Source organism: Gymnoscopelus microlampas, assembly GCF_963454915.1.
Source record: "Gymnoscopelus microlampas genome assembly, chromosome: 7".
Taxonomy (NCBI): Eukaryota; Metazoa; Chordata; class Actinopteri; order Myctophiformes; family Myctophidae; genus Gymnoscopelus; species Gymnoscopelus microlampas.
The window spans coordinates 13,447,944-13,473,013 of record NC_139944.1 but is presented as its reverse complement, the minus strand read 5'-3'; the positions used below and the strand labels follow the sequence as shown (position 1 = coordinate 13,473,013).

The 25,070-nt window shown below is 41.9% G+C and overlaps 1 protein-coding gene across 3 annotated transcripts in view; it reads right to left on the bottom strand.

Moving 5' to 3' along the window:
• Nucleotides 1–8,563: 8,563 nt before the first annotated feature.
• phf2 (PHD finger protein 2) overlaps nt 8,564–25,070 on the bottom strand; it is a 49,899-nt gene continuing 33,392 nt past the window's right edge. For 2 of the 3 annotated variants that reach the window (XM_084062225.1, XM_084062226.1), the window contains exons 14-23: nt 24,191–24,307; nt 22,380–22,495; nt 21,437–21,615; nt 20,082–20,149; nt 18,635–18,828; nt 15,184–15,554; nt 12,135–12,230; nt 11,937–12,046; nt 10,734–11,127; nt 8,564–9,060 (exon numbers count right to left, since the gene is read on the bottom strand). In XM_084062225.1, coding sequence (XP_083918351.1) covers nt 8,972–9,060; nt 10,734–11,127; nt 11,937–12,046; nt 12,135–12,230; nt 15,184–15,554; nt 18,635–18,828; nt 20,082–20,149; nt 21,437–21,615; nt 22,380–22,495; nt 24,191–24,307 — 1,734 coding nt within the window. In that variant the 3' untranslated portion in view covers nt 8,564–8,971. The remainder of the gene's footprint in view (nt 9,061–10,733; nt 11,128–11,936; nt 12,047–12,134; nt 12,231–15,183; nt 15,555–18,634; nt 18,829–20,081; nt 20,150–21,436; nt 21,616–22,379; nt 22,496–24,190; nt 24,308–25,070) is intronic. The other variant, XM_084062227.1, reaches the window with a different exon arrangement.

Sequence of the window (25,070 nt, the reverse complement as noted above, 5' to 3'; positions counted from 1 at the left end):
CTTATATTTCGATTATCTTCGTTCAGTGAATGCATATGACCTTTATTGTTGGCTTAGGGTTAGTAGGTTATGTCAATAGTAATTACCTTTTTTTAAAAGTGCTAAAGTGACTCTTATTCGTCCTTACGGTTTCGTTTTGGAGCAGTGTGTTTACTGACGGCACAGTAGGCCCGTGCGGCGCAGCAGCGCCACATGTTTGCATTTGTGTGTTGCGAGGCTAAATATGTCGCATCTGTTGCCCCGCTTCACTCTGTGTTTACAAAGATCTGTCAGGAGGTTCAGATCATAGGTGTTTATGTCGGGACGCTTTCATCCCAGCGTAAAACACACTACTCACTCATTTGACTTTTTCAACAGGGCAACACGAGTTCAAAGTCTTTCTCATCCCGGGGCAGGCAGCGTTCAAAATCACATTTACCCACCGAGGACGGCGCGAGCGCGTGTCACCCATTTGACGTGGCTCCCTGGGAACAGACGATACTCACACACACAAACAATATGTTTATGAAATCTAAAGTTGTACTGTGTGAATGAGGAAACAATAGGCTACATAAACATGAGTAAAATGAGAAGTTTCTTTGGGGGGAAATACACGTATGCCATAATTTTCTTACAGTTGAAAAGTGACCAAAAATATTAATACAAAAACTAAAGAGCATTGAGCTAATGAATTACATTTCTACTGCATTACTAAAACAATGGATAATATACCAAATGGTTCTCAAAGTGGGGTCCCTCAGGGTTCCTTAAGGGGGTTCCAAATGGACCCTTACAGGTCTTTAACTATGAGAGTGTACAAAATGAGTTATGGAGGTCCTTGAAATTAAAATGTTTGAGAACCACTGATATATACAATCAATCATTTTGTTAACATTGACTCTACAGTATACTCATAACATGTGGCATATTGGTGTTCTAGTGTGACAATGGATATAAGATGTGGACTTTAACGTTAGCAGCAGCACCTTGTCAATGAACGCTGCAAGGCTCCAGTATTCACATTAATAATAATGATATTTGGGTGGGCTCTCACTTCACTCATGAGTCATGACAGTCACTCCCTTGACGGGCGGCCCCAAAAATTAAGGACGAAGTACTGTTTTCCAGTTCAAATGTTCAGGCCTGCCAAAGGTTAGAGCAACACAGCACCTTGAAACACAGTAACCTCTTTGTTAGCCTGTGTGTGGAGAGAGAGAGAGAGCGAGGTGTGTGGAGCTCACACTCCTCACGTCATCCGTCCACGGTTTCCTCTTTGTCCCCAACAGTGGCTCTGCTTTGTTTGACAAGCGCAATACAGCCTATATTCTGTGTGCGCTCCTTCAACTTTCAACCTGGGCCATGTGACACGCGCACGCACGCTCGTGCGTGCGTGCACACACACACACACACACACACACACACACGATAAGACAAGACAAGACCAGACAAGACAAAAACAACAGATCCACATTTCCACAAAATCACAACGCATTGCAATGTGATACATTGTGAGCTTGTAGATCGTCTATTTGAGCTATTTCATTATTTTATTTTCAAATTAAATAATTCAAATGTTATTTTTGTTTTGTCCGATTTTTTTCATTTTAATTATTCCATTATTTTTGGAAAAAACAACTGTCATGGCGCCTGAGGTATCAAATATTTGATTAAAAATCTGACCTGAATTGTTTTTAACAGTCAAAAGATATTGCATTTGTGATGTTGGCGGGCTTTGGGGGTGTAAGGGGCTATTTTTGGCTAATGCTGCCCCCCCCCCACCCCCCCTGGAATACAGATACAGATGCTGGTTCAAGATGATAATCATTTGACCAAAACCTAAATCCTATTTTTAGAAGTTGCACTCCCCCTCCACTACACCTGATAGGTATTGAGCTGGCATTGAAAAAGCCCAGAGCAGTGGTTCTCAAAGTAGGGTCTGGGGACCCCCAGGGGTCCTTGGGGTGGTTCCAGGGGGTCCCCAGCATAATTAGTTAATAGCATCACAATCATTTTAACCACTTTAACCATATTTTATACTTATTCTGCTATTCAAAAATAGCAGATCTAAAAGCTCTGCTATAAAAACATATGAATCATTTTGCCCTTTTTTGTTTTACACAAATCGTCTCTTCTGGAGGTCCCTGGCGCAAAACATTTTCAGGTGGGGGTCCGCGGCCAAATACATTTCAATTTGGGGGTCGTTGACACGAAAATGTTTGAGAACCACTGTGCTTCTCCATGCTGCTCATCATGGCTGCCACTGACACGGCTTCCTGTTGGCTGACGTAGCCGTTCATCTCTTGGTTGGCTACGTCAGCCAACGGTGGGAACGGCCCCCCAAACAACTTCCTCCCCAAAACAACAAGCTCCGAGCATCGAAACATTTTCATCACCAGCAGCACAAACACACAGGAACCGAAGAGTGTGAGGTATACTGTATATACACACCTTTCTACCTCCATACCAGCAGTCTGTTACTGAAGACAACCCTGAACCGAGGAAGAATGGAACGGATAAAAGGCAGTTATCCAGCAGACTGGCGTGAAGAAGAGAGACAGAGAGACAGACAGACAGACAGGCAGGCAGGCAGTTAGGCAGGCAGGCAGGCAGGCAGGCAGGCAGGCAGACAGGAATTGTGTCACAGTATAATGCTTGCATCATTTAACGGCCACACAAAGATGAAGCTTAGACCTGGCATTCCCCTGTACAATTAACCACTTTAAACCCGGCCTTCCAATTTTGGGCACGTCGTCAAAGACAAAACCATTTTCCAGCATTTCCACAAAAATAGCAGATCTACAAGCCAACGCGTCATATGGGCGTATAGATCGGCATATATTTCCGCTATTCGTCACACAGTATATATATATGGGGTTTTAAGTGGCTGAGACGTCTCTCACATGGCAGCGGTGCGACGGTAATGTTTGCATCACGGAGCGGCCACACAGAGACACAGCTTGAACCTGACATTCCTGTGTAATTAAGACATCTTTCACATGGCACGTTTCACTCCACCACAGGGGAATCCCATGTGAGACCAGTGTGCAGGGGTGGGTAGGGGGGCGCCGGTTCAAAGGCAGGGGGGGGGGACTCACATCTGTGATCACTAACCCCGGTGCACAATGACCGTGAATGCAGTTAGGCCCTAACACTCCGCAGGCATTGTTGTTAATACACTGACGGTTAAATTGTGATCCCACTTGCCCTTTCCCGGGGACCAACCGCACCACTAGTGCCTCTGACACACCAGTGAGAAATGTGCTTCCAAAACACATTATGGCAAGAAGAGAAATCGAACGACACACCAACACTGATGGCTTTTCAGAAGAATCATGATAACAATAATAATGCAGGCCTGGTCATTTCTGCAACGGCCCAGATGCACATAGACCAAGCCTGTCAAAAAAGCATTAATGATTGTGAAAAACGGAGGCAAGGCATATTTTCACGAGTGTATATATATATATATATATATATATATATATATATATATATATATATACAATCCCATACTGCCAATACATATTGTGACAGTCACAGTGTTGTAAAATGTATCTGAACACAGATTGGTGTGTGTGTGTGTGTGTGTGTGTGTGTGTGTGTGTGTGTGTGTGTGTGTGTGTGTGTCACGCTGCACACAAATAATTTCATAAATGTCCTTTCATGTTGTGTGTCTGGGAGGACAAATGATGTGATTGTTTCATTTAGTGGTGTTGGGAACACTTCAAGTCTGGTGTTAACAATTAGCCAACAATAACAACTCACTTTGATGCTAAGCAGGGTGGAAACGGGGTCACAACCCTTCACTAGTGTGTGACACACACACACACACACACACACACACACACACACACACACACACACACACACACACACACACACACACACACACACACACACACACACACACACACACACACACACACACACACACACTTGTATTACTATACTTGTGAGAACATACCAATTTGAACATAGCATTGAAAATAGCTGAAAATAGCCACAAGATGACCAATCCACAAGCTCAGACCGGCTATTCTCTGGTGTGTGACATCGACGCACGAGAAAGTCTTTTCTCTTGTGAGCACCAGGAAATTTGCCCTCACAATGTCTATTTCTCAAGTTCTGCTTTGGAGACATTAGGCGCTCACAACTAAGTATAGCAATTACAAGCACACACACTTACACACACACACACAAACACGCACGCACGCACGCACGCACGCACGCACGCACGCACACCTGATCAACAACAATACAAAGTTTGCCTAGCTAAATAAAAATATTCACAGGCATAATTTTCTTACAAACAATAAGATCCTGATGTATTATTGTCAAAACAATGTGACATGATCTAATCCATGGATGGATTCATACATTCACCACAATAAGCTGCAATAATAACCAATCACTAATCACCAAAGTAACACCCAGCAACCACACACACACACACACACACACACACACACACACACACACACACACACACACACACACACACACACACACACACACACACACACAGAAGTCAATATTGGACACAAGCGTGTAATCATCTGAAAACACAACAAATAAACTCACTGTTTCCAGAAGGAATGTCAACATTTATTACTTAGGCTGAATACGTGTGAAATGTACTTGATATGGAAAAAAATGTTTTATTCAAGACAAGATATAGAGCTACTTCTAATACCTAATGTCTTATTTAATTGCCCTAACTAAGAGGGAATTAATCTGCATATATACTGAAATACAGAATAATGGATTGCTGGCTTGCAGTTAGATTATTATAAAATAACATATGCGTAACGGATTATAAACCCCCCAAAAAGAACAATTGCCCATAAAATATAACCTTTCTCCGTTTCAATTGGAAAGTCTATTTTTAACGCCATCTAGTGGTAGTGATTTGAAATTGCTTAAACAAAGCGTCACATATACTTTGTATGAGATCAAATCTGGATTGTAACTCTGAAACACTACCATTAATGAAAGTAAACTGAACAATATTAAATTGAACTTAAAAACAATAAATACATCTGGTAACTTCGCTCTGTCAAAGAAGAAGACTCCAGTCTTCAGTGAACCAAGTGTGTTAAGCCTAATTTATAATCCATTCATAAATTCATAATGGACCACATCACGGCAGCCTTGTTTGAAAGCGAGAACTGATCTACAAGCTAACAACGCGTCAACGCGTTGTTAGCCTGTAGATCAGTCATTTCCAAGCGACACATTGAACTACAGAATATAATTTAGGCTTCAATGTGAAATGTAAATGAGCAGCTATAGGAATGGCGCAAGCAGCAACCATCGATGAAGAGGATGGTTGTATGTTAACATGGCTGTAATGGTGTTGACCTTGGCTGGGGGTCTAATTAACGGCTTGGCTAAAGCTTCGGCTGTTCCTCGGAGGTCCTGGGGGCCCCCAAAAGACTTCAACCGCTCGGGGGGCCCACAGCCTCGACCCCCTTTTTTGAGGAGGAGAACAATCAGTTTTTGGAATCCCTTCGGACAACGCCATTCACTGTTGAATTAGAGTTATGATGGTCTCTCCAAAAGCATGACAGTACTGTGTGAATCAGGAAAAACAAAATGTTTTAGTGATGACTACAGTATGGCGTAGTTGTACAGAAATGTTCACATAAGCAGTGATGGGTAGAGGAATACATTACAAAATAAGGTTTTTTTTTGCACATTAACTGTATTGCAAAAGTAAACAAGGCTGACAATCATTATCATCATTGAACAACAATAATCTTTGTTTCATCCCAGTTTTATCTCCACTTCTCCGTGTAAAAAAAACAAAGAAAAAAAGAAAAGAAAAGTGAGTCATCATTGCCTTGAACAGAACCGTTTAAATACAGAAAAATATAAATTTGGGTCAAAAAACAAAATAAAAAAGGGATATCTATGTAAATACCTATGAGTCCTGTAGAGTATACAGAAAGGGAAGACAGCTACAACAGCTCTCCTTCACTGCCCTGGCACAGTGAAAAATGCATTTTTAATAAGGTTGGACATACAAAAATAAACCACCACAAAGAATCACACGTATTTGTACAAATAAAAAAAAAGAAAAAGAAAAAAAAGAAAGAACCTGAAAATGTCCTGTTGACATATTTGATCTAATTTTTGAAGAAGTGGATTCATGATGATACATGTGTGACTTAAAACACCACTATTTTAGTATAGCACATTAAAACCGTGTTAAAAATGTACATAACTTTTCTGAAAAAATAAAATGTCATTGATGGAACCTTTGACATAGCTGCTTAATAGTAATATTAACAATAATAATAATAATAACAATAATAATAATAATATGTAACATCTTAAATGTTGACCATGATTAACATTGACAGGGTGTTGACAAGATGGATATAAAAAATGGTATACTAACACAAACAGACGTCCTAGTGTGTGAAAACGTAGTGAGGCCCAGTAACACCCGCCCCACAAAAACAAAACAAAACAAGTGGAGTTCGCTAATAAGGGCATTTTCACAAGTCGATGAAATATTCAAAAACAAAACAAAAAAACCTCTTAAGAATTGTACAAGTATAAAAAAGCTACAAACATTAATAAATTACATCACTGACACTGAAACACTTCACAAGGTGCTAGTAAAATAACTCTGAACCCCCTTTAGGATAGTAGAGCTCAAACAAGAGGCTGGTCATAGAAACTTTGTTAAGGTTACTTTTTTTGTTTTGTTTTCATGTTTTTTTTTTGTTTGTCTTTTGTTTTCTACCCCCCCCCCCCCTCCCCCACCCCCAAAAGCTTCGTCTCTTGTTCAAACAGAATCACAATACAGTTAGCTTTGTGTATGTAAGGCCATATGACGATAAATGTACTATTTCTTCCGTTGTTTTCCAGGCAACACCTCGGTCTTAAACTAAACAAAAACAAAGAGAACAAAACAAACAGGAAAATAAAAATGCTTAAAAATGGAACTCTGCTATCTTAAAAAAAAAGGTTCCAAAATTCAAAAGTCAAGACTATATATATCCATATATATATATATATTTGTTCATAATTAGCAAAAATTGGTACAAATGTATAATTAAGTCTTAAGGGAAAAAGGATACAAAAAGTATTAATTTGAAAGGCTATGTACAAGCTACATTCTACATCCTGTATGTGACGATGATGATGCTGGTGTTGCCTGGGAAAGCAAGAGAAGCTAGAAAGTATCCCCATGTAACCATAGTAACTGACATGGATGAGGCTTATCATTATGATAATTATGATGATCATTATGATCATAATGATCATCATCATCATTAATATAATTCACTATCCTCTCCCCGTTTAGTGTTGGAGATTCACCAATCCTACACAGTCAAATCTGGAGTGTTAGTTTAATCTGAGAGTGTAAAAATGGACCTGTAAGGGTCCACAATGGGGCTGCAACTATTGATTATTTTCTTTGCAATTACTCAATTTCTATTCCCATCAATCGAATAATGGTGAAGCATGTTTTTTGATAATGACGTTTTTTTTAATTGATTTTCTATAATTGACTAAGACGATTAGTCGGATTAACCACTTAAGCCCTATTTAATACTTTGTCGTACAATGGTGTTGCGCACAAATACAGAAAACAGCCAATCTACAAGCTCAGAGAACTACCGCACCCCTAGTCCACAATTCAGACTTGACTGTGTCCCCTTCATGTCAGTGAGAGAGGAGCATCTAAAATCCAACGGGTTAACGGCTGCATAAGACCCAATTAAAATGACACCACTGCAAATGTTTTCCCCAAATTCCATTTCAGCAGCTAGGCCAAGATGAAAAATCGCTTTGTTTCGACGACGGCGTGGTTTACATTGAATGGGACTGCGTACGGTGAAAATGTTTCATCCTCGACAGAAGAAGAAGAAAGAAGAAAAAAAACGATCGAACGGCGTGATCCGTTGTTAGGTCTGACAGTACTCAGGGAAGAGTCTGTCCTTTGTGCTTTGCTGTTGTTTTCATAAGTGCCGTTTTGGAGTGCTATCCTTAACATAAATAAATATGATCGCTGATAGTGCTTTGCAAATAAAAGTGTGACAAAAACAAAAAAAACACAAGATGAAAGTTCAGTTAACAACTTAAGCCCATATACTTTGTTGTACGCCGAATACCAAACATAGCAGATCTACAAGATCACAACGGGACGCATCGTGGCGCGCTGTGAGCTTGCACATTCGCTATTTTTCCTACTTGGGAAACATTTTTGAAAAATGTCCTACACATTTCCTATAATAACATCTGTATCTGACTGTGATACAGAGACCAGTGGATCAGAATGGGGGGACAAGTTATCGTTATCTATCTATCATACTAAAGCTCAATATTTATACGGTAATTTGTAGTAATCGCTCGCCGACAAGACATGGATCTTCAGTCTCTAACCTAACACTCGAAGCTTCAGTTCTTGCTGGCGAGCCGCGCTGCGCCGCGCGGCGGGAGTATAAATGATTTCATCATAAATCAACAGATGGTTGAGTGGCAATGATAAGCTGCATCCATATATAGTAGGAGTTAACCTGTAAGCACCCCTACCCCCCCAGACCCTCCCCCACCCCACCCCCGAGCGCACATGCAACTGAATACATGCAAGGGATACTTTCACAAAGTCTTGGAATGACTGCAATGTATTTCTAACTTCCTGTTTTTTTTTCTTATTTTCTCTTTCTTTTTTTTTTTGCAACCCCTGATAAACGGACAGCTGTAGTAAAATGAGACGTGTTTCTCTTAAAAAATATTTATAGTAGGTTCTGTACACTTTTAATATCTGAAAGTTATAAAGTATAAGTAAGAGGCAAAAACCTATTTGAAGTGATGTTCTTCTTAGAAATCGGAGGAAAGAAATGCATGATTTTGCGTCTTCTTCGTTCTGTCTGTTCTGTTCCCCCTCTGGTTCTCAGTTTGTTTGTGTTTGTTTGTCAGTCGTTGGCTTTTTAAAGAAGGGCGAGTTTGCGTCTTACGACAGTCTTACTGCATGCTACAGAAGGAGCTTTCCGTTTCGATGGATCTTTAGAATCTTTCCAAGTCTCTGTTTGGCTGTTGCCATTCCTTTCTTTAGCCGCTTCGCTGTGAAGAACCGAAGGAGAAAAAAAGAACACACACACATAAGGACTTCCATCTGGTTCATCTTTGCTGCCATAACATAATACAAGTCTTGTAAATGAAATAATGGCAAATTCTTCTTTTTTGACACAAAAGACTTTGCAGGCATAATAGTTATAAACAAAACATTTTTGGTCAGTTGTGCGAAGAATGTTGCTTCAGTTTGCTTAAATAAGTAACAGGGAGAGGTTTTGGCTGACAATCAGTTCAACAATATTAGAATTGTGTGTGTGTGTGTGTGTGTGTGTGTGTGTGTGTGTGAGAGTGTGAGTGTGAGTGTGAGTGTGAGTGTGAGTGTGAGTGTGAGTGTGAGTGTGTGTGTGTGTGTGTGTGTGTGTGTGTGTGTGTGTGAGTGTGTGCGTGTGTATATATATATATATATATATATATATATATATATATATATATATATATATATATATATACACACAGTACACCCACACACTTATTTCCTGTAATACTCTTCAATATCTAATAGGAAATTGAAAAGGACTGTGTAAGAGAGTACATTTCTTCATTTACAAATAGCTATGGTAGCTGTTATAAATAATACGGGTTAATATCAGATTTGCCAGTAAATCAGTGCCACGCTGTGATACTATATAAGAACTATATAAGTACAGTAAGATCTGCTCTTGAAATCAGTACTGGCACAAAGAGCTGTGGAGCAATATCCATTCTGAGGACAATACTGTACTGACACTGACTCTATGTTGTTTGCACTGATACTGGGTTCTACTGTTAGACTGTATTGCTATAGTTACCTTTTTTTTTCTTTTCATTCATAGTTTTCTTGTTGCTACCCTGAGCTGTACCTAGATTTTCTATCTACAGTTGCTCTGTATCTGAACTGATGTGCTGCCTCTGGCGACAGGACCTGAAAAAAAGGTCTGTCGAACTCAGCGATTCTCAACCTGTGGGGGCCGGGGCCAAATAATTGGCAAAACGCTACGATTTTATTGACGATATAACATTTAAGGAAAAATGTGTTTTCATTGTGATATCAACAACTAGGAGCTTAAAGTATACTAGGTTAGTTGACTTAGTTCCAATGATCCAAGCCAGGAACACAATCGACTGATTGATAATTGAAATAAACATGCTCTGAAAATGCACGCGGCCCACCCATCTGACCACTTAGCGGTTAACACGGCTGCCAGCTGGGAACCCATCGCCAAATAAAAAGGAAAAACAGCGCCCTCTGCTGTTTTTTACTCTTTCACTTGACGAGTTGAACGGAGCACCCGTCTGCAAGGAAACCGGGGTTTTTGGTCTGCCCTCAGCGCTCCACTTCCGGTGGTGCGCTTATGTTTTCATTCCCACTAACAATATTTCTACACGGAACACTAACACCACTTCTCCCAGAGAACATGGATCTTTCCGTGGTTTTGTCTGCTCCGAGGACGCTATTGTTAAATGAGTTTCGGTTTGTTTTCAGTGGGAAGCGAGAGCACAGACAGTAAATCCCGCCCACTACATTTGATTGGGTAAAGCGCGGCCTGCTTCCTGATCTGAAGGCACGCCCACTTGTAGGCCAGTGCGTACACGTTTATGACGAACCCCCCCGACAGATTCAAGCGGACATACAGTGATGCTAACAAGCTAACTGCACCGCCCCTGCCTCCACCTCAGCTCACCTTTAGCGTCTGCGGCCCCGCCCCCGCGGTCCGCTTTGGCCGCCGTTGCCGCGGCGTTGTTGCTGCTGCTGTTGTTGTTGTTGGTGGTGCTGCTGCTAGTGGTGGTGTTGGTGCTGTTGTTGGTGTTCTGGGAGGAGGTGGACGGTCGTCTGTGGGACAGGAAGACCCCCGGCGCCATGGGCTGCGGCCCCCCCGGCGACTTGCCCGTGCCGGGGTGGTATTCCTGGTCGGACAGGCTGCCGTCCTGCTGGTCCGGGTGGTCCGGTTGGTGCTCCGGTGAGCTGCCGGCACTGTCCTGACTGAACTTGCCCGCCGGCGCCCGCGGCACATCCTCCGTCACCGGAACCTTCTTTTTGGTGCTCTTCTTCTTCTTCTTGCTTTTCTGTTGCTCCTCCTATTTGTTTAAAACAGGATATACATATTATGCGACCTGCTACAGAAATGTCTATTATTGTGTGTTCTGCTTTTATGCTCCGAAGGTTGATTTCCGTGATCCTACTGTAAATGCACGAACAACTTCAAACTCTGCACTTGGTTGGATAGGCGGTCGTCCAGAACCGCAGATCCCACCGATATGCCCATAATATGTACTGTTGACATCAGGGATCTCCATATATGGGCATAAAAGAGACAGACAGACAAACCGGTACAACGGGACTTCTGATAATAATCACATAACCGGGCGGGGCATATAATCCCAACTTGCATCGTTGCGGTAGGTCAGGCATTGGTAAGTCTAGTTCATATTAATTAGGGCTGTCAAAAGATAAAATAATTATAATCAGACTAATCACAGTTTAGCTGTAATTAATCATAATCAATCATCATTCATTATTCATAATTATGCCCCAAATATGCCAATTGTTTTTGCATATTGTTGGGGAAATTAAAGATAAATGACTGATATAGACATTTTGCATTTGTTTCTTGTGCTACAGAAGGAAAGAGGGTGTGTGTGTGTGTGTGTGTGTGTGTGTGTGTGTGTGTGTGTGTGTGTGTGTGTGTGCGTGTGCGTGTGTGCGTGTGGCATGTATGTCACACTGTCTGCATATTTGTCCACCAGAGGGTGCTGAAATATAAGATCTCCACACATAGTGAACTTGTACAGTAGATGTGATATTTTCGAGGCACGACGCTGTATACATTTTGCATAAATATCAACTATGCACAGCAGCTCCAGGATGTTTCAGTCAGTTGTATTACCTGATGGGAGAGTTTGGCTGCGGCCGCCGCCAGTCCGGTCTCTATGGACGCCACTCGGGCCCCTTCCCGGGCCGGCCTCTCCTGGCGCGGAACCGACGGGCCCACACGCGCTGTCAACACAGGAGAACCCAGATGTTAGAACCTCTGGAAGAACCTTTCAGTGAGCAGTGACGAAACCTATTGGCTGTTTTTATTTACCTGTGGGGCTGTACGGAGTGTCGTCTGAGCTTTTCCTCTTTTTCGATCTGGATTTGAAGACCGGGTTATCCTCTTCAGACTCCAGTGAAGGGTAAACTAAAAGAAAAAGAAGGCGAAGAATTTGAGTCAAAATGTATGCGATGTCGGGGTCCGGGGACCACCAGCATCCAAACGGACCCTTACGGGTCTGTAACTGTGAGAGTGTAGAAATGAAACCCGCAAGCGTCATTTGTTACATTTGTACACTCTCAACAGATTTTACAGTGTAGATCGGGGCCCCAGGGATAAAGAATTATGGTACTAAATGGGGGTCCGTGGCCTAATGCTGCGTTCACCCTGGCAGCGACAAAAGACACAAAGCTACAAGCTTACATATCTGTCCCTGCGTCACTGTTGAAGTGTTGATCAACATGCTCGTTGACATCAGCATGCAAAAAAAATCTCCATATTTTAACTTTTTGTGTTTTTTCTTAAACTAACACCCTACTTGATCATACTACGGCGTCACACAAAAGTATCAAAAGTATTACAATCAGGAAATGTGTGAAGAGACTAGAGAAGGTCAGTGGAAAATGGTTAAACAACACTTGGTGCTTTTGCAGCTTTGTAGCTACAGTACAGTTGAAGCCAGCTCCCCTTGGATTGTAGCTGTGTACATTTTGTAACAGCTACAAACGTCGGGTGTCGCTTTGTATCTGTCACTGGCTTCCATTGAAAATGAATGGTAGCCTGTAGCTTTGTATCTGCCAGTGTTGAACGCAGCGTAATGCATATCAAACTGGGGGTCCTTGAAACGGAAAAACGTTGAGAGTCACTGTGTTAATATACTTTGTTCATATGTGCGACGCATGCATGCGTTTACTTAGTTCCCCCCCCCCACGGTCAGCTGTGAGACAGCTGTCGACTGCCCCCCCTCTCGCTGCCGTTTAAAACATGTGCACTTGAATTTCCCATAATTGGTTGATCAAGATAAAAAATGGCCTGTTTACAAGAGAAGAAAGGAACTGTGGCATTTCAGTGGGGGGGGGGGGGGGGGGTGGGGTATGGGGGGGGGGGGGCATTTGAGAGCGCGGGGAACGTTCGTGTTAACTAATGACTAATTAGAAAATCAGTTGAGAAAGCATGTAGAAGAGAAAGCCATCGTGAGCTCATGTTAATGGCTTATTAACAAGCGGGGAGGGTCAGCCATGTTGTTTTTGGACGGGCTTCACATGGAGGAAGTTACGCGGGGGGAAAGAAATGGCAAATTGGAGCAACACTAAAGAGTGTATCTGGAAAGGAACGCACACAAAGTAAACAGCGCGGCCTATCATCTACTGCTAATGAAAACTTCCTGAAGCCACATTTAGCATTAAAGGACCCACATGTTGATACTAGCCAAGGTCAAGCTGTTTTTAACAACACCTGTTAGCAGCAGTGCCGAAAGAGAGAGGGGGGAGAGGGAGAGAGGGAGAGAGAGAGAGAGAGAGAGAGATGGCAGATAATTATTTTCCTATCAAACAAGAGAAAAGAAAATCTCTCCACTGCTGCTTTGTCATATTTTCTCCTTAATAAAACATAAATAGCACAAGCATGAATTATACTCGCCGATGTCGTGTGCCGGAAATAGCTAATCTACAAGCTCACAATGAGCCTGTAGATTTGCTATTTCCGCCGCATGACAAAGTATTATTTTAGCTACAGGACGTGCAAAAAGTGCAAGGGAATCGATGTGTGTGTTGGAGGCGCGCAAACAAAGGTACTTCTAGTGTAGATTTGGCTCCTTTTTGTGGTTCGTGAGCTTGCAAAAAAACTACATTTGGACGCCCCGTCATCATTTTCTATACTATGGTACTGTACTTGGGCCATTATCATTTTATACGATCTGTCTCACACACTCAAAGCTGATAACCTGTGTTATTTGCACCTATAAGACAATGGTGGACTCGGCCACACCCACTAAATACCTGTATGTGTGTCTCAAAGTGTAAATCAGACACCATCGTGAGACGAAGTATAAATCAGGCTACAGCACTGGTTCTCTGCATCGGGTCTGGGGACCATTCCATTCATACACTCTAAGAGTTACAGACCCGTAAGGGTCCACCTGGACCCCTGGTGGGCCCCGGACGTTGAGCAACGGTGGACTACAGTGTTAATTGGACTTAGATCCCCTGGATGGACTGCCTCGTGGCTGCAGATGGCTCACTATCTCCAAGTCTGCACACTGTGACTTTGCAAAAGCTTCCAGTCAAGGCTTTATTGATTAACGTTTCGACACAGTGTGTCTCGTGTGTCGAAACATTAATCTTCAATAAAGACTTGACTGGAAGCTTTTGCAAAGTCACAGTGTGCGGACTTCTATTTTTCATCTTTTGTCTTCACTACTGTGTCTCCAGGTGCCTCTGTGAAGTCGCTTGTCCTATCTGTATTGTTCTAAACTGTACATTTATTTGTGTTTTATGGATGTTAGTATCGTATGGATGTTGTGTGTTGTATTGTCTCATAGCAGACCACAATGGAAACAAGCGATGGCTTTTTTGTGTCTAATCCGGTGGTTCTCAAAGTGGGTAGGGGGTCCCCACATTTTTTTAATATAGAATCACAAGCATTTTTTTTTTATGGTTAAAGTTACATGAGTTTTTACTCTATGGTGTTTGTGATATGAAATGTAAGCTTACCATAATCACAGTAAACATTATCATGTCTTCAGTCATATTCAAGGGCTTTTTTTAAAAACTAACTCCAAAGTCACTTTCAGTTCAGCACAGCTGAGGTGTGTGTGTCACTGTCCAGCTGATGCTCGTTGACACTCGTTAATGTTACTTGCATCAAGGCAATTATGTTTTGTTTCTGCAGATTCTGAACAGTTATTTCTTATAATGAAGATTTATTTATTTCCCTGGCACAAAAGGGGGAAATAATAACACCAAAAACGAAATAAACAAATATCGGTATCAGTATCGGCTATCGGCTAAATTGTTATTTTAAACATTGGTATCGGTCAAGAATTTCCATATCGGCGCATCCCTACAATAAAGCATTGTATCTAGTCAGTGTAACACGTCACCATAATCGGAGTCCTTGAAGCAGGCGTCCATGTGGTCCTGGTCGTCGTCGAAGTCCATGCTGTCCATGCTGCTGCTCTTGCGCGGCTTCTTCGGGAGGCGTTTGGTGGGCCGCTTACTGTTGGCGGCCCCTCCTCCTCCTCCCCCTCCTTTCTTGCCTCCCTGCGCGCCGCCATGCGAGTTGCTCTTGGATTGGCTGTTGCTCTTGGACTGGCTGTTGCCCTTGGACTGGCTATTGCTCTTGGACTGGCTGTTGCCCTTGGATTGGCTGTTGCTCCAGGACGGCGGCTGCAAGCTGTCCGAAGAGGCCAGGTTGGCCATGGACAGCATGCCCTGGATGGCCTCCTGTGTGCTGGGGGATGCAGGTGGCTGACTGTAAGTACGTCAATGAAGAAGATAACACACAACACACAAGACATTACACGCACAGCCCGGGAGCCCTGCAGCCCTGGTGTTAAACCCATTAAAGGTTTCATGACATAAAATTTCAATTTTTTTTAATTATTTGTTTTGGTTTTCTGACCTCAATTACACCCCAAAAAAACAAAACTTTGAACATTCAGTGGATTTTCTGTGGTCTGGGGTTTTCTGAATACCGGTAATTAGGCTCAGAAAAGTAATGTGATTGGCCCGTGGACTTTGATGTCACAGTCCACAAACCTGCCATGGCTCACTGGAGTGGATATTTCTGTTAAAACCTTTTAATTCACGTGTGAAGGACCATGATAAAGACTTTAATGTTTTGTAAAACCAACATGTCATGAAACCTTTAAGACCTGAGGCCGATTCTACAAATGCCTTCTAGTAGTTCGCACACTTTTACGATTTTTCAAAAAATAGCAGATTTGTGAGCTTGTATATCTGCTATTTTTGAATAGCCAACGCAAAATATCTAAAATGACACAGATGCTTTTTTTAATGACTATACCAGGGCGTCCAAATGGAGCCTTTCGGGTCTGTAACTCAGAGAGACCGTACACAGGTGGGTCATCTCTGGGACCCCCGATTTACAATGTAAAATCTGCAGTGTTCATTTAAAGGTAGGGTCAGTGATTTTCTTTGGTTAAAATAAGTGTTAAATACACCTATATTCTGATAGTACTCATTGCTATAGAATGTTTGTTCAGTTACAGGGGTCTACCTGTCTCTCCAGCTCTTTAATAAATACAATAAGTTTTCTGTTGGGTTACATGCTTCATCCAATGATGAGAGAGAACACCACAAAGATCATTTGTCAGCTTGTGTTCCAGTTTCAATTTTGTCTGCTCATTTGTTTGTGTCATCACTTCCTATTTCATTTGTTTATACTGTATCCTGTATGAGTTCTCTCTCTTGATTGGATGAAATTGCTGACCTGACCTGAACATGTATTTTCTGTTTCCTAAAGAGCTGGAGAGACGGGGAGACCCCTGTTACTGGGCAAACAGTCTATCTATATACTATAGCAATGATTAGTATCGGAATATAGGGCTTTCTAACACTTACTTTAACCAAAAATATCACTTACTGCACCTTTAGCCAAGTGTGAATTTAGACCAAAGAAAAAGTGTGTGTAATATATTCTCCATGGTCTACTGGCCGTTTAAAGGAGCAGTTTTAAAAGCTAATTCAGACTGTCCAGATTAGCAGCTATTAAAGTCATTAAGCAGTGAGCTGTAACAAAGGCCCCTTTAAGCACGGCCATAATGATCCCTGGTCATTTGGTGACCTGTCATCACTGTGTCATGCTTCCGCTTTCAAAGCGAGGGGGGAGAATGGAAGAAAATAACATATTTCGGCTGTGTTTTGCTTCGGCCTTTCGTCGCTCATTTGTAGCTTTCACTGCGGTGGAAGTGGACCATCAAGAGTGGAAAACAACAGCAAACAGTGGGACACACGGGGGGTTTGGGGGAGGGGGGCAGGGGGGGTCTTAAGCCAGGCCACGCTTGACAAATTAGCGGCAGATTAAACAAATGCCGAGCCCACGCGTAAACCGCTAACAGGACCCTGTGTAAATTGTTACTTCAATTCTCGGCCGATTTCTCGGCCTAGGGAGATCGGAAGTATAGGCCTCCGATCATATCTGTCACTGAAGCGGCCATTTGCCTGTCAGTGGCTCCGTCCATTAAGAGTGAAGAGCAAAATTAATGGGCTGAATGAGGTGGCTGGTGGCACAGTGGGCTGAGTCAGTCCATGTGGACTTCTTTATGAGATACTAGATTTCACTGTTTCTCACCCAGCGGTCCAGGACCACAAGTTGTCCAGACTCCAGTCCATGGCATAATTACAGTGTTCCATGGGGAATAGTTTTAAAAAGATATATTGTACTTTGTTAAGTGTATCAAAAATATGTTTAGACCTCATGTCAAGACCTGAGGCCGATTCTACAAATGCCTTCTAAATCAGTAGTTTTCAGACTTTCAAGATTTTCCAAAAATGTTCAAAAAGAGCAGATGTACAAGTTTGTACATCTGCTATTTTTGAAAAGCCAACGCTAAAACTCTAAAATGACACAGATGCTTTCCCGGTTTTAATGGGTTAAATATATCTTTCATAAGTCCCATTAAATGTAGTACTGTAATAGGCATAATGTAGGAAAAAAGCTTGAAATGAGAGATTGATATTGTATATTGTGCGCAGTGTCGTGCACTGAAAATAGCTAATCTGCAAGCTGACAACATGTCTGTGTGATGCGTTGAGAGATTGATTGTAGATCGACTATTTTTGGTGTGCGACACTGATGTACAACTAAGTTCAAAACTGGCTTTAAAGGAGTAGTTAACCCAAGAAATTCATTTATTTCTATCAATTACTCAGAGAAGCACTACTCAGCGCTGATCAGGACAGAAAAGCATGAAGCGCTGTGTGATAATAAGGCTGAACTAGAATCAAATTTACTGCAGCTCAAAAACAAGGAGGCAAAAGGTCACGCTGTGCTACAGTATGCGTGCCAGGCTGACAGCTGAGTTTCAGAATGTATCAAACTATACCTCCATGGGATCAAAGCTGCGCACACCATGTGCGATCATGGATTCCTTCTTCAGCGAGGTGAAAACATGCAATTTAATGTAATTGTCTATTATTGTAGGCTAACTTGTAGCTGCTAGATTCCATTATGCAGTAGCCTATAATTGGCATAGAACGTCATTTTTCCCCAGCAATTGTAACTATCAGGTTTGTCAGGTCCATATAATACCCACCAGTGTTGGGGTCGGTTCTGTAATATCTCAGAACAAATCGGATCTCCGAATAAACCTCATGGCTACAATTAGGGTTTGGGTCCGTCATTTTGGACCCGGGAAGAGCTCTAGACTGCATGAAATGTGCTACTGGTCCAGAGCTCAAACAAAGGCTGAGAACCACTGATCTATTAGTGCTACGATGTAGCACTGCCTGAAGAAATGGTCTGGGGATTATTATAAGTATAAACAGTTTGTAATGGGACTGGCGATGTTGAGGCGAGGTTATATGTACCTGTTGGCACTGATGTCGATCCCGCCCACTTGCTTGCTGGCCTGCAACAGGTCGAGAATCCCGGCCGCGCTGCCGGCCTTTTTCTTGACCTTGGAATTTCGACCTTTGACCTCCGGCTTGACCACCTCCGGCTTGACCTCCGGCTTGGCCTCGGTGTCTATGTGGAGAGATTCTTCATCTGAGGAGTCGACACACTGTGGGAGGGGAGGGGGGGGGGGTGGAGAAAAGTAACAGATAAATACCCATAATATCCACAAAAAAACAGAAGACAAAGTTTTGCTTCCAAATGCACATTTTGTTAGCGTAACATGTGCAGCCCATTTTCTCCGCCTTGAATGCGGTGATTAGTGTTTTCCTGCGTTGCATTGCTCCGTCGCTGATCACATTAACTAGCTGTTACCACGACACCAGCTTGGCCCCACGAACGAGTGAGTTTTTTTTTTTTTTAAACAAAGTGCATGAAACAGACCAAGGTTGTTATCTGGCCTCCCGTAACCTCCCCGCTTAGTAAACAGCCGCGCATCTGGTGGAGCTCTGATCCACCATTTGTACCACTGCTATTTCCCCATCATCAGTCTGTGGTGATGCTTGGCACAATCTCCTCAGCTTCTCTCCTCTTTGATTCAGCCGGCGTGCCCAGATGCATTATGGGAGAGCACTCCCACAGCCCTGGTACGTGCATGCATGCATGCGCATGCATGCACGTACCACACACACACACACACGCGCATGCATGCATGCGCGTGTGTGTGTGTGTGTGTGTGTGTGTGTGTGTGTGTGTGTGTGTGTGTGTGTGTGTGTGTGTGTGTGTGTGTGTGTGTGTGTGTGTGTGTGTGTGTGTGTGTGTGTGTGTGTGTGTGTGTGTGTGTGTGTCAGTGGTGGAAGAAGTACTTGGATATTTTACTTAAGTAAAAGTAGCAATACTGCAATATAAAATACTATGTTACAAGTAAAAGGCCTGTGTTAAAGAATTTACTTGAGTAAAAGCACAAAAGTATTGGCATGAAATTATACTCAAAGTACCAAAAGTAAAGGTACTAAAATGTTTGAAAATGGCAGATCTACAAGCTCACAACGCGTCGCATCGCGACGTGTGAGCTTATAGAGCTGCTATTTTCAAATAGCCTATGTATAAAATAGGGCTAAAGTGGTTAATGTATGTTTTATAATATAATAATTTATATCTGCAAAGTAACTAGTAACTAAAGTTTTCAAATAATTGTAGTGGAGTAAAAGTACAATATTTGCCTCTGAGATGTAGTGGAGTAGAGGTAAAAGTACTGAAAATTGGAAATACTCCAGTAAAGTAAAAAAAAAATACCTCAAAATTGTACTTAAGTACAGTACTTGAATAAATGTACTTAGTTATTTACATCACTGGTGAGCGGTGTATGTATGTGTGTGTGCGTGCGTGTGTGCGTGTGCGCGCGTGTGTACTATACAGTACCTTAGTAACTGATGGTTGTAGCTTTGGTTTCTTCGCTGGCTGTATGGGTTCTCTGATGTTAGACAAAACTGCAGACAACAGGACGATAAGGACAAAGGTCTCAATGCCTTCTTTCTATCACAGTGCTTCTCAAAGTGGGGTCCGGGGACCCCCATGGGTCCTCAGGGGTTTTCCAGGAGGTCCCCAGTAAAAAATTGTTAAGACTGTATCAAAATCTGGTTAACCACTTTAACCCTAATGTATATTTACTATATTCGACACATTGTGCTCTTGTAAAGTATTAACGAGAGCTTGCGACTAAATAATAAATACATTGGATAAATTGGAATACAGGTCCTTTTTTCCGTTCCCTAAAAAACAACTTCAGTGATGCAGTCAGTGATGCAAGCCACTAATCAGGGTAAAGCATACCCTTTGGTGTAATGTTGCTTAAGCCATTACGACCTGAGACCCATTCTACTAAATGTCTTCTAGATCCTGACAGTTTTCTGAAAAACGTATGTTTCCATATCAGCGGTGCTCAAATTTCTTCATGTCAAGGACCCCAAAAATTATATGTATTTGGCTGCCGACCCCCCCATCTCAAAATATGTTATTCCAGATTTGAGTTAAAAGCAAAGATTTGAGTTAAAAATGTTCGCTTTAAAAAAATGTATATATTCAAAGATTTGCACAAATGTTCAAGATTTTTCAAAAATAGCAGATCTACAAGCTATTTTTGAATAGCCAAAGTATATAAAACATGGATAAAGTGGGTTACACGGATGCGTTCCCGGTCTGAACGGGTTAAAGGGTCTACACCATGAATTTTAACTTTTTCTTCATTTTTGTGTGTTTTTGGTCTCCCCCACCTCTCTTCTGTTCCAACAAATACCCGACTTCGAGCATGCAGGCTTTCATAGGCTATCTGTGGTTTTTATGTAAATTGGTCTGAAAACAGTCCGTCAGATTTGTTCCCCCACCCTACGTCACGTCTGGGAACAATTCCTCCCGTTTTTCAGTTCTAACCAAAAAAAAAAAATCCAAAAAAAAAAAATATATTTTTTTTTTCATTTTTTTTTTTTTTCATTTTTTTCTTATTTTTTTTTTCTTACTTTTTCCACACAGAACCAGGACATAACATGCATACAAACTGGCTCAGTAGCGCCCCGTGCCAAACAGGACAATGTGGTATTGCAGGTGAAAGTGCTTTATAAGCCAGAGAGAAGTTAGTTGGAATGAGTATATCTGAGGCTTGATTTAGGCTCAAACCTTTTGAAAAACGTTTGAGGGACATAAACAATATGATATCAAATATTATTATTATTTTTTAAATTCATGGTGTAGCTCCTTTAAGCGATGCAGTATACACTCACAGGACAGGTCTCGCTTCACGGCGTTCTTTTTCCTGCGGATGGGGAACTCGTCGATCTTCAGCTCGCCCTCGTCGGAGACGTACTCGTACTCGTCCCTCACTGGCTTGGTCTTGTCCTCTTTGATGTTTTGTAACGATCCAAAAACACTGGAGTTGGTCTGAGGTTTCAGTGCCTTTGAGCTGGTGTGGGGGAACCCGCAAAAAAACACAATAAGAGGGGGCTGTTACCAGACACACACACACACACACACACACACACACACACACACACACACACACACACACACACACACACACACACACACACACACACACACACACACACACACACACACACACACACACACACACACACACACACACACGCACGCACACACACACACACAACACTGGCAGGCCTTGAGCCGAGTGTAATGGCTGCAGCGCTTGATGGCCACAAAACGATACGATCATCATAATACACCGCAGGACAAGGTTAACATGCTCCTTTCTGGAGGAGGGAGACATTATGTGGCAATCCATATCGTTGTTGTCGGGCAGAAACCTTGTATCTCCATATTTTTCTTTTTTTTCTTTTTTTTCCCCGTAAGTGCCCCACTTTGTCACACTACAGTGTCACAGAAAAGTTGCACAAATAGCAGATCTAAAAGCTGATCTCACAACGCGTTGCATTGTGGTGCGTTGGAGCTTTGTAGCAATTTCTGCTATTTTTTGGGGGTTATTATAATTTTTGGGGGGTGAAAGAGAAAGTGGCTAAGTGTGTCTGTAGGTTTTCTAAATATTTAGCCAATTAAAAGTATTGACAAGAGCTTGTGACTAAATAATAACTATATTGGATCCGTTGGAACATAGTTTCTTTTTTCCATTTCCTGAAAAGTAACAGTTTTGGACATACAAGGCTTCTGCCCAACAACGTACATATACATACATACATACATACATACCCCAGCGTTTTCTTGTGAGACATTGTAAAGCTGAACTTGTCTTTACTGCCCAAGAGCGGCGTTCGGTCAAATTTGCATTCCTCTTCCATTTTCAGCAGGGAATCTGGTTTGCTATTCTGTAAAAATTGAAAAAGACATTTTTGGTGAAAAACAATAGTGACATAAAGAAGGGATTAATCTAAACCCTATGATGTTAAAAGGCCTCACTTTCCTGCCTTCTTTGTTTTTCATTTGGTGTGCCCGGTTCTACCAAACCACAGGATTACCGGGAGGGAACATCATAATGCCAAATGGAATCAAGTCATTGTGGAAAAATCAGACCAATGCAAATGCTACTGTTAATGTTACTCCTACTCACTTAATACCTTTGAACCACTTAAACCCTATATATTTAGTTACTGGTCAAATATTACTCAGCTACAAGTGAAAGTTGCTCGGTCAAATTTGTGCTTGAGTTAAAGTACTGGAGTACTTGCTTTTAGAAATACTTAAGTATCCAATAGTATATGCTCTTAAATATATTTAAGTATTCAAAATTACAAAGTATATTTTCCTTTAATTGTAAATGCATTGCTGTATTGAAATTTAAAGGTTTTCCAGAAATAATAATAGAAGATAATAGCAGATCTACAAGCCATGAGTATGTAGATCTGCTACCTTCACTATATTTGAAATAGGGCTTAATTGGTTAATCATAATATATGTTTTCCCTTCCTACAAATGTAGTGGAGTCAGAAGTACAATATTTGTCTTTGAAATGTAGTGGAGTGAAAGTCATAGCTATCCGAAAATACAAATACTCCAGTACAGCACTCAAGTAAATGTACTTTGTTTACTGTCCGCCGCTCTGCAGGCCTCATTGCTCTCCTCGTTGTTAAAAAAGAAACTAAAAACGCAGAGCTGTGAGCCCTTGGCAGCCTCAGCTGTGGTCCAACGTGAAGATGCATGCCGCAGTGACCTTGCTCTGTATCTATATGAAGACAATCCGTCCCATCTGCAAATGCTTGTCTCGATGTGAAGGAGCACTTTGGATCAGGAACCTTGGGAGTGAGTACAAGCATTCCAAAGCAGTTTGGCATTGAATTTTCCATGAAACCGAATCCCTCTAATGTCTCCCATTGGAGAGTTGTGCTTTTGCTCCCCAAAATGCTTTCCATGTCGTTCAACGGTAATGACACAACAAGCTCCTTAACCCATTAAGACCGGGAACGCACCTGTGTGTCATTTTTTAGATTTCTTTGGGCTATTCAAAAATAGCAGATATACAAGCTCATAGCGCTGCACCGAGTGCCGCGCTATGAGCTTATAGATCTGCTATTTTTTTTTAATCTTGAAAAAAAATGTTTTCGATTTTTTTTCAAAAAACTGTTAGGATTTAGATTTTTTTAAAGAATCGCCTCAGGTCTTAATGAGTTAAAGGACAAGGGCATATGTAAATACTTACACGCACTGCAGTGGATATGACGATATGAAGTGTAATTCCGTTAGGTAAACTCTGCAAGGGCGAAATATCTCTGCAGTGGCTTTGATGAGCCGCAGGCCGTTTAAACCTGCGACTTTCGGAACCGCGCTCTGCCCGCGACCGCTTTGAAGTGAAGTGTGCAAATCGCTTTCGGAGGAGCCTTCGTTTTTTCCGTTCGAGTCCTTATAGCACCTGACCTTCAACGACCGCACGATTAACTCTCGCGAAAAGACGCCGTGCTTCGGTTGATTTGAACTTTTAAAAGGATCGTTTGCGCTGTTTACTTTGGCTTCGAGTGGGACCGTCTGATCTCACGAGCCTACTAACGGCTAACGTTGCGTTCTTTTACCTTGTACTTCCATTTGGCCTCCGTCTTGTTCTTGTTCTGCTCTTTGATTTCGAACTTCTCCACGTTGTTCTGCTTGGACACTTCCTTCTCTGACATGCTCAGGACGTTTTTAACAGCCTGCGGATGTGAAGAGAGCGTCACATGAGTAAAAATTGATCGATCTTTTGCAATAACCATTATTTTATACTTTGGGCTATTCAAAAATAGCAGATACTGTATACAAGCTCACGTATACAGTAGACCCCCAAGTATACGGCACTCAGTGCCACGCTAAGTTAAACCTATGATCTGAAAAATAATTCTTATACATTCTCTCACTGGACAAATTGGCTTTGAAATTTGAAGCCAGTGAAATAATAGTGAAATTAAGCACTTTCATTACCATACACCCTCTCACCCTCTCCACGAATTGGGTCTGAGAATGGCACTTAATTATTCCAGTGTGGGCGGGATTATCAGAATGTTGTAAAATGACATGACGGGTATGGTATACCCCCCATCACGTCATTTTACAACATCCCATTCATGTCCCGTTTTCAACGTCAAATGTTGCAGTATGGTCAGATGTTGTCCCAAGGCGTCACTATAGTACTGCTTGAGAGTGAGAGTATGTTGGTGAAACCCCCATTTGAAAAGATTTGGTGCCAGGGATCAAATCCTGTTGATGTACAGTATGATGAAAAATAGCAGATCTACAAGTTCTTGTATATCTGCTATTTTTGAATAGCCAAAGTATACAATAAATGGTTAAAGTGGTTAAAATGATTGTGACGCTATATTAACTTATTTAGCTGGGGACCCCCTGGTACCCCACCAAGGACCCCTGGGGGTCCCCGGACCCCACTTTGAGAACCAACGCTTTAAGTAGGGCATTCATTTA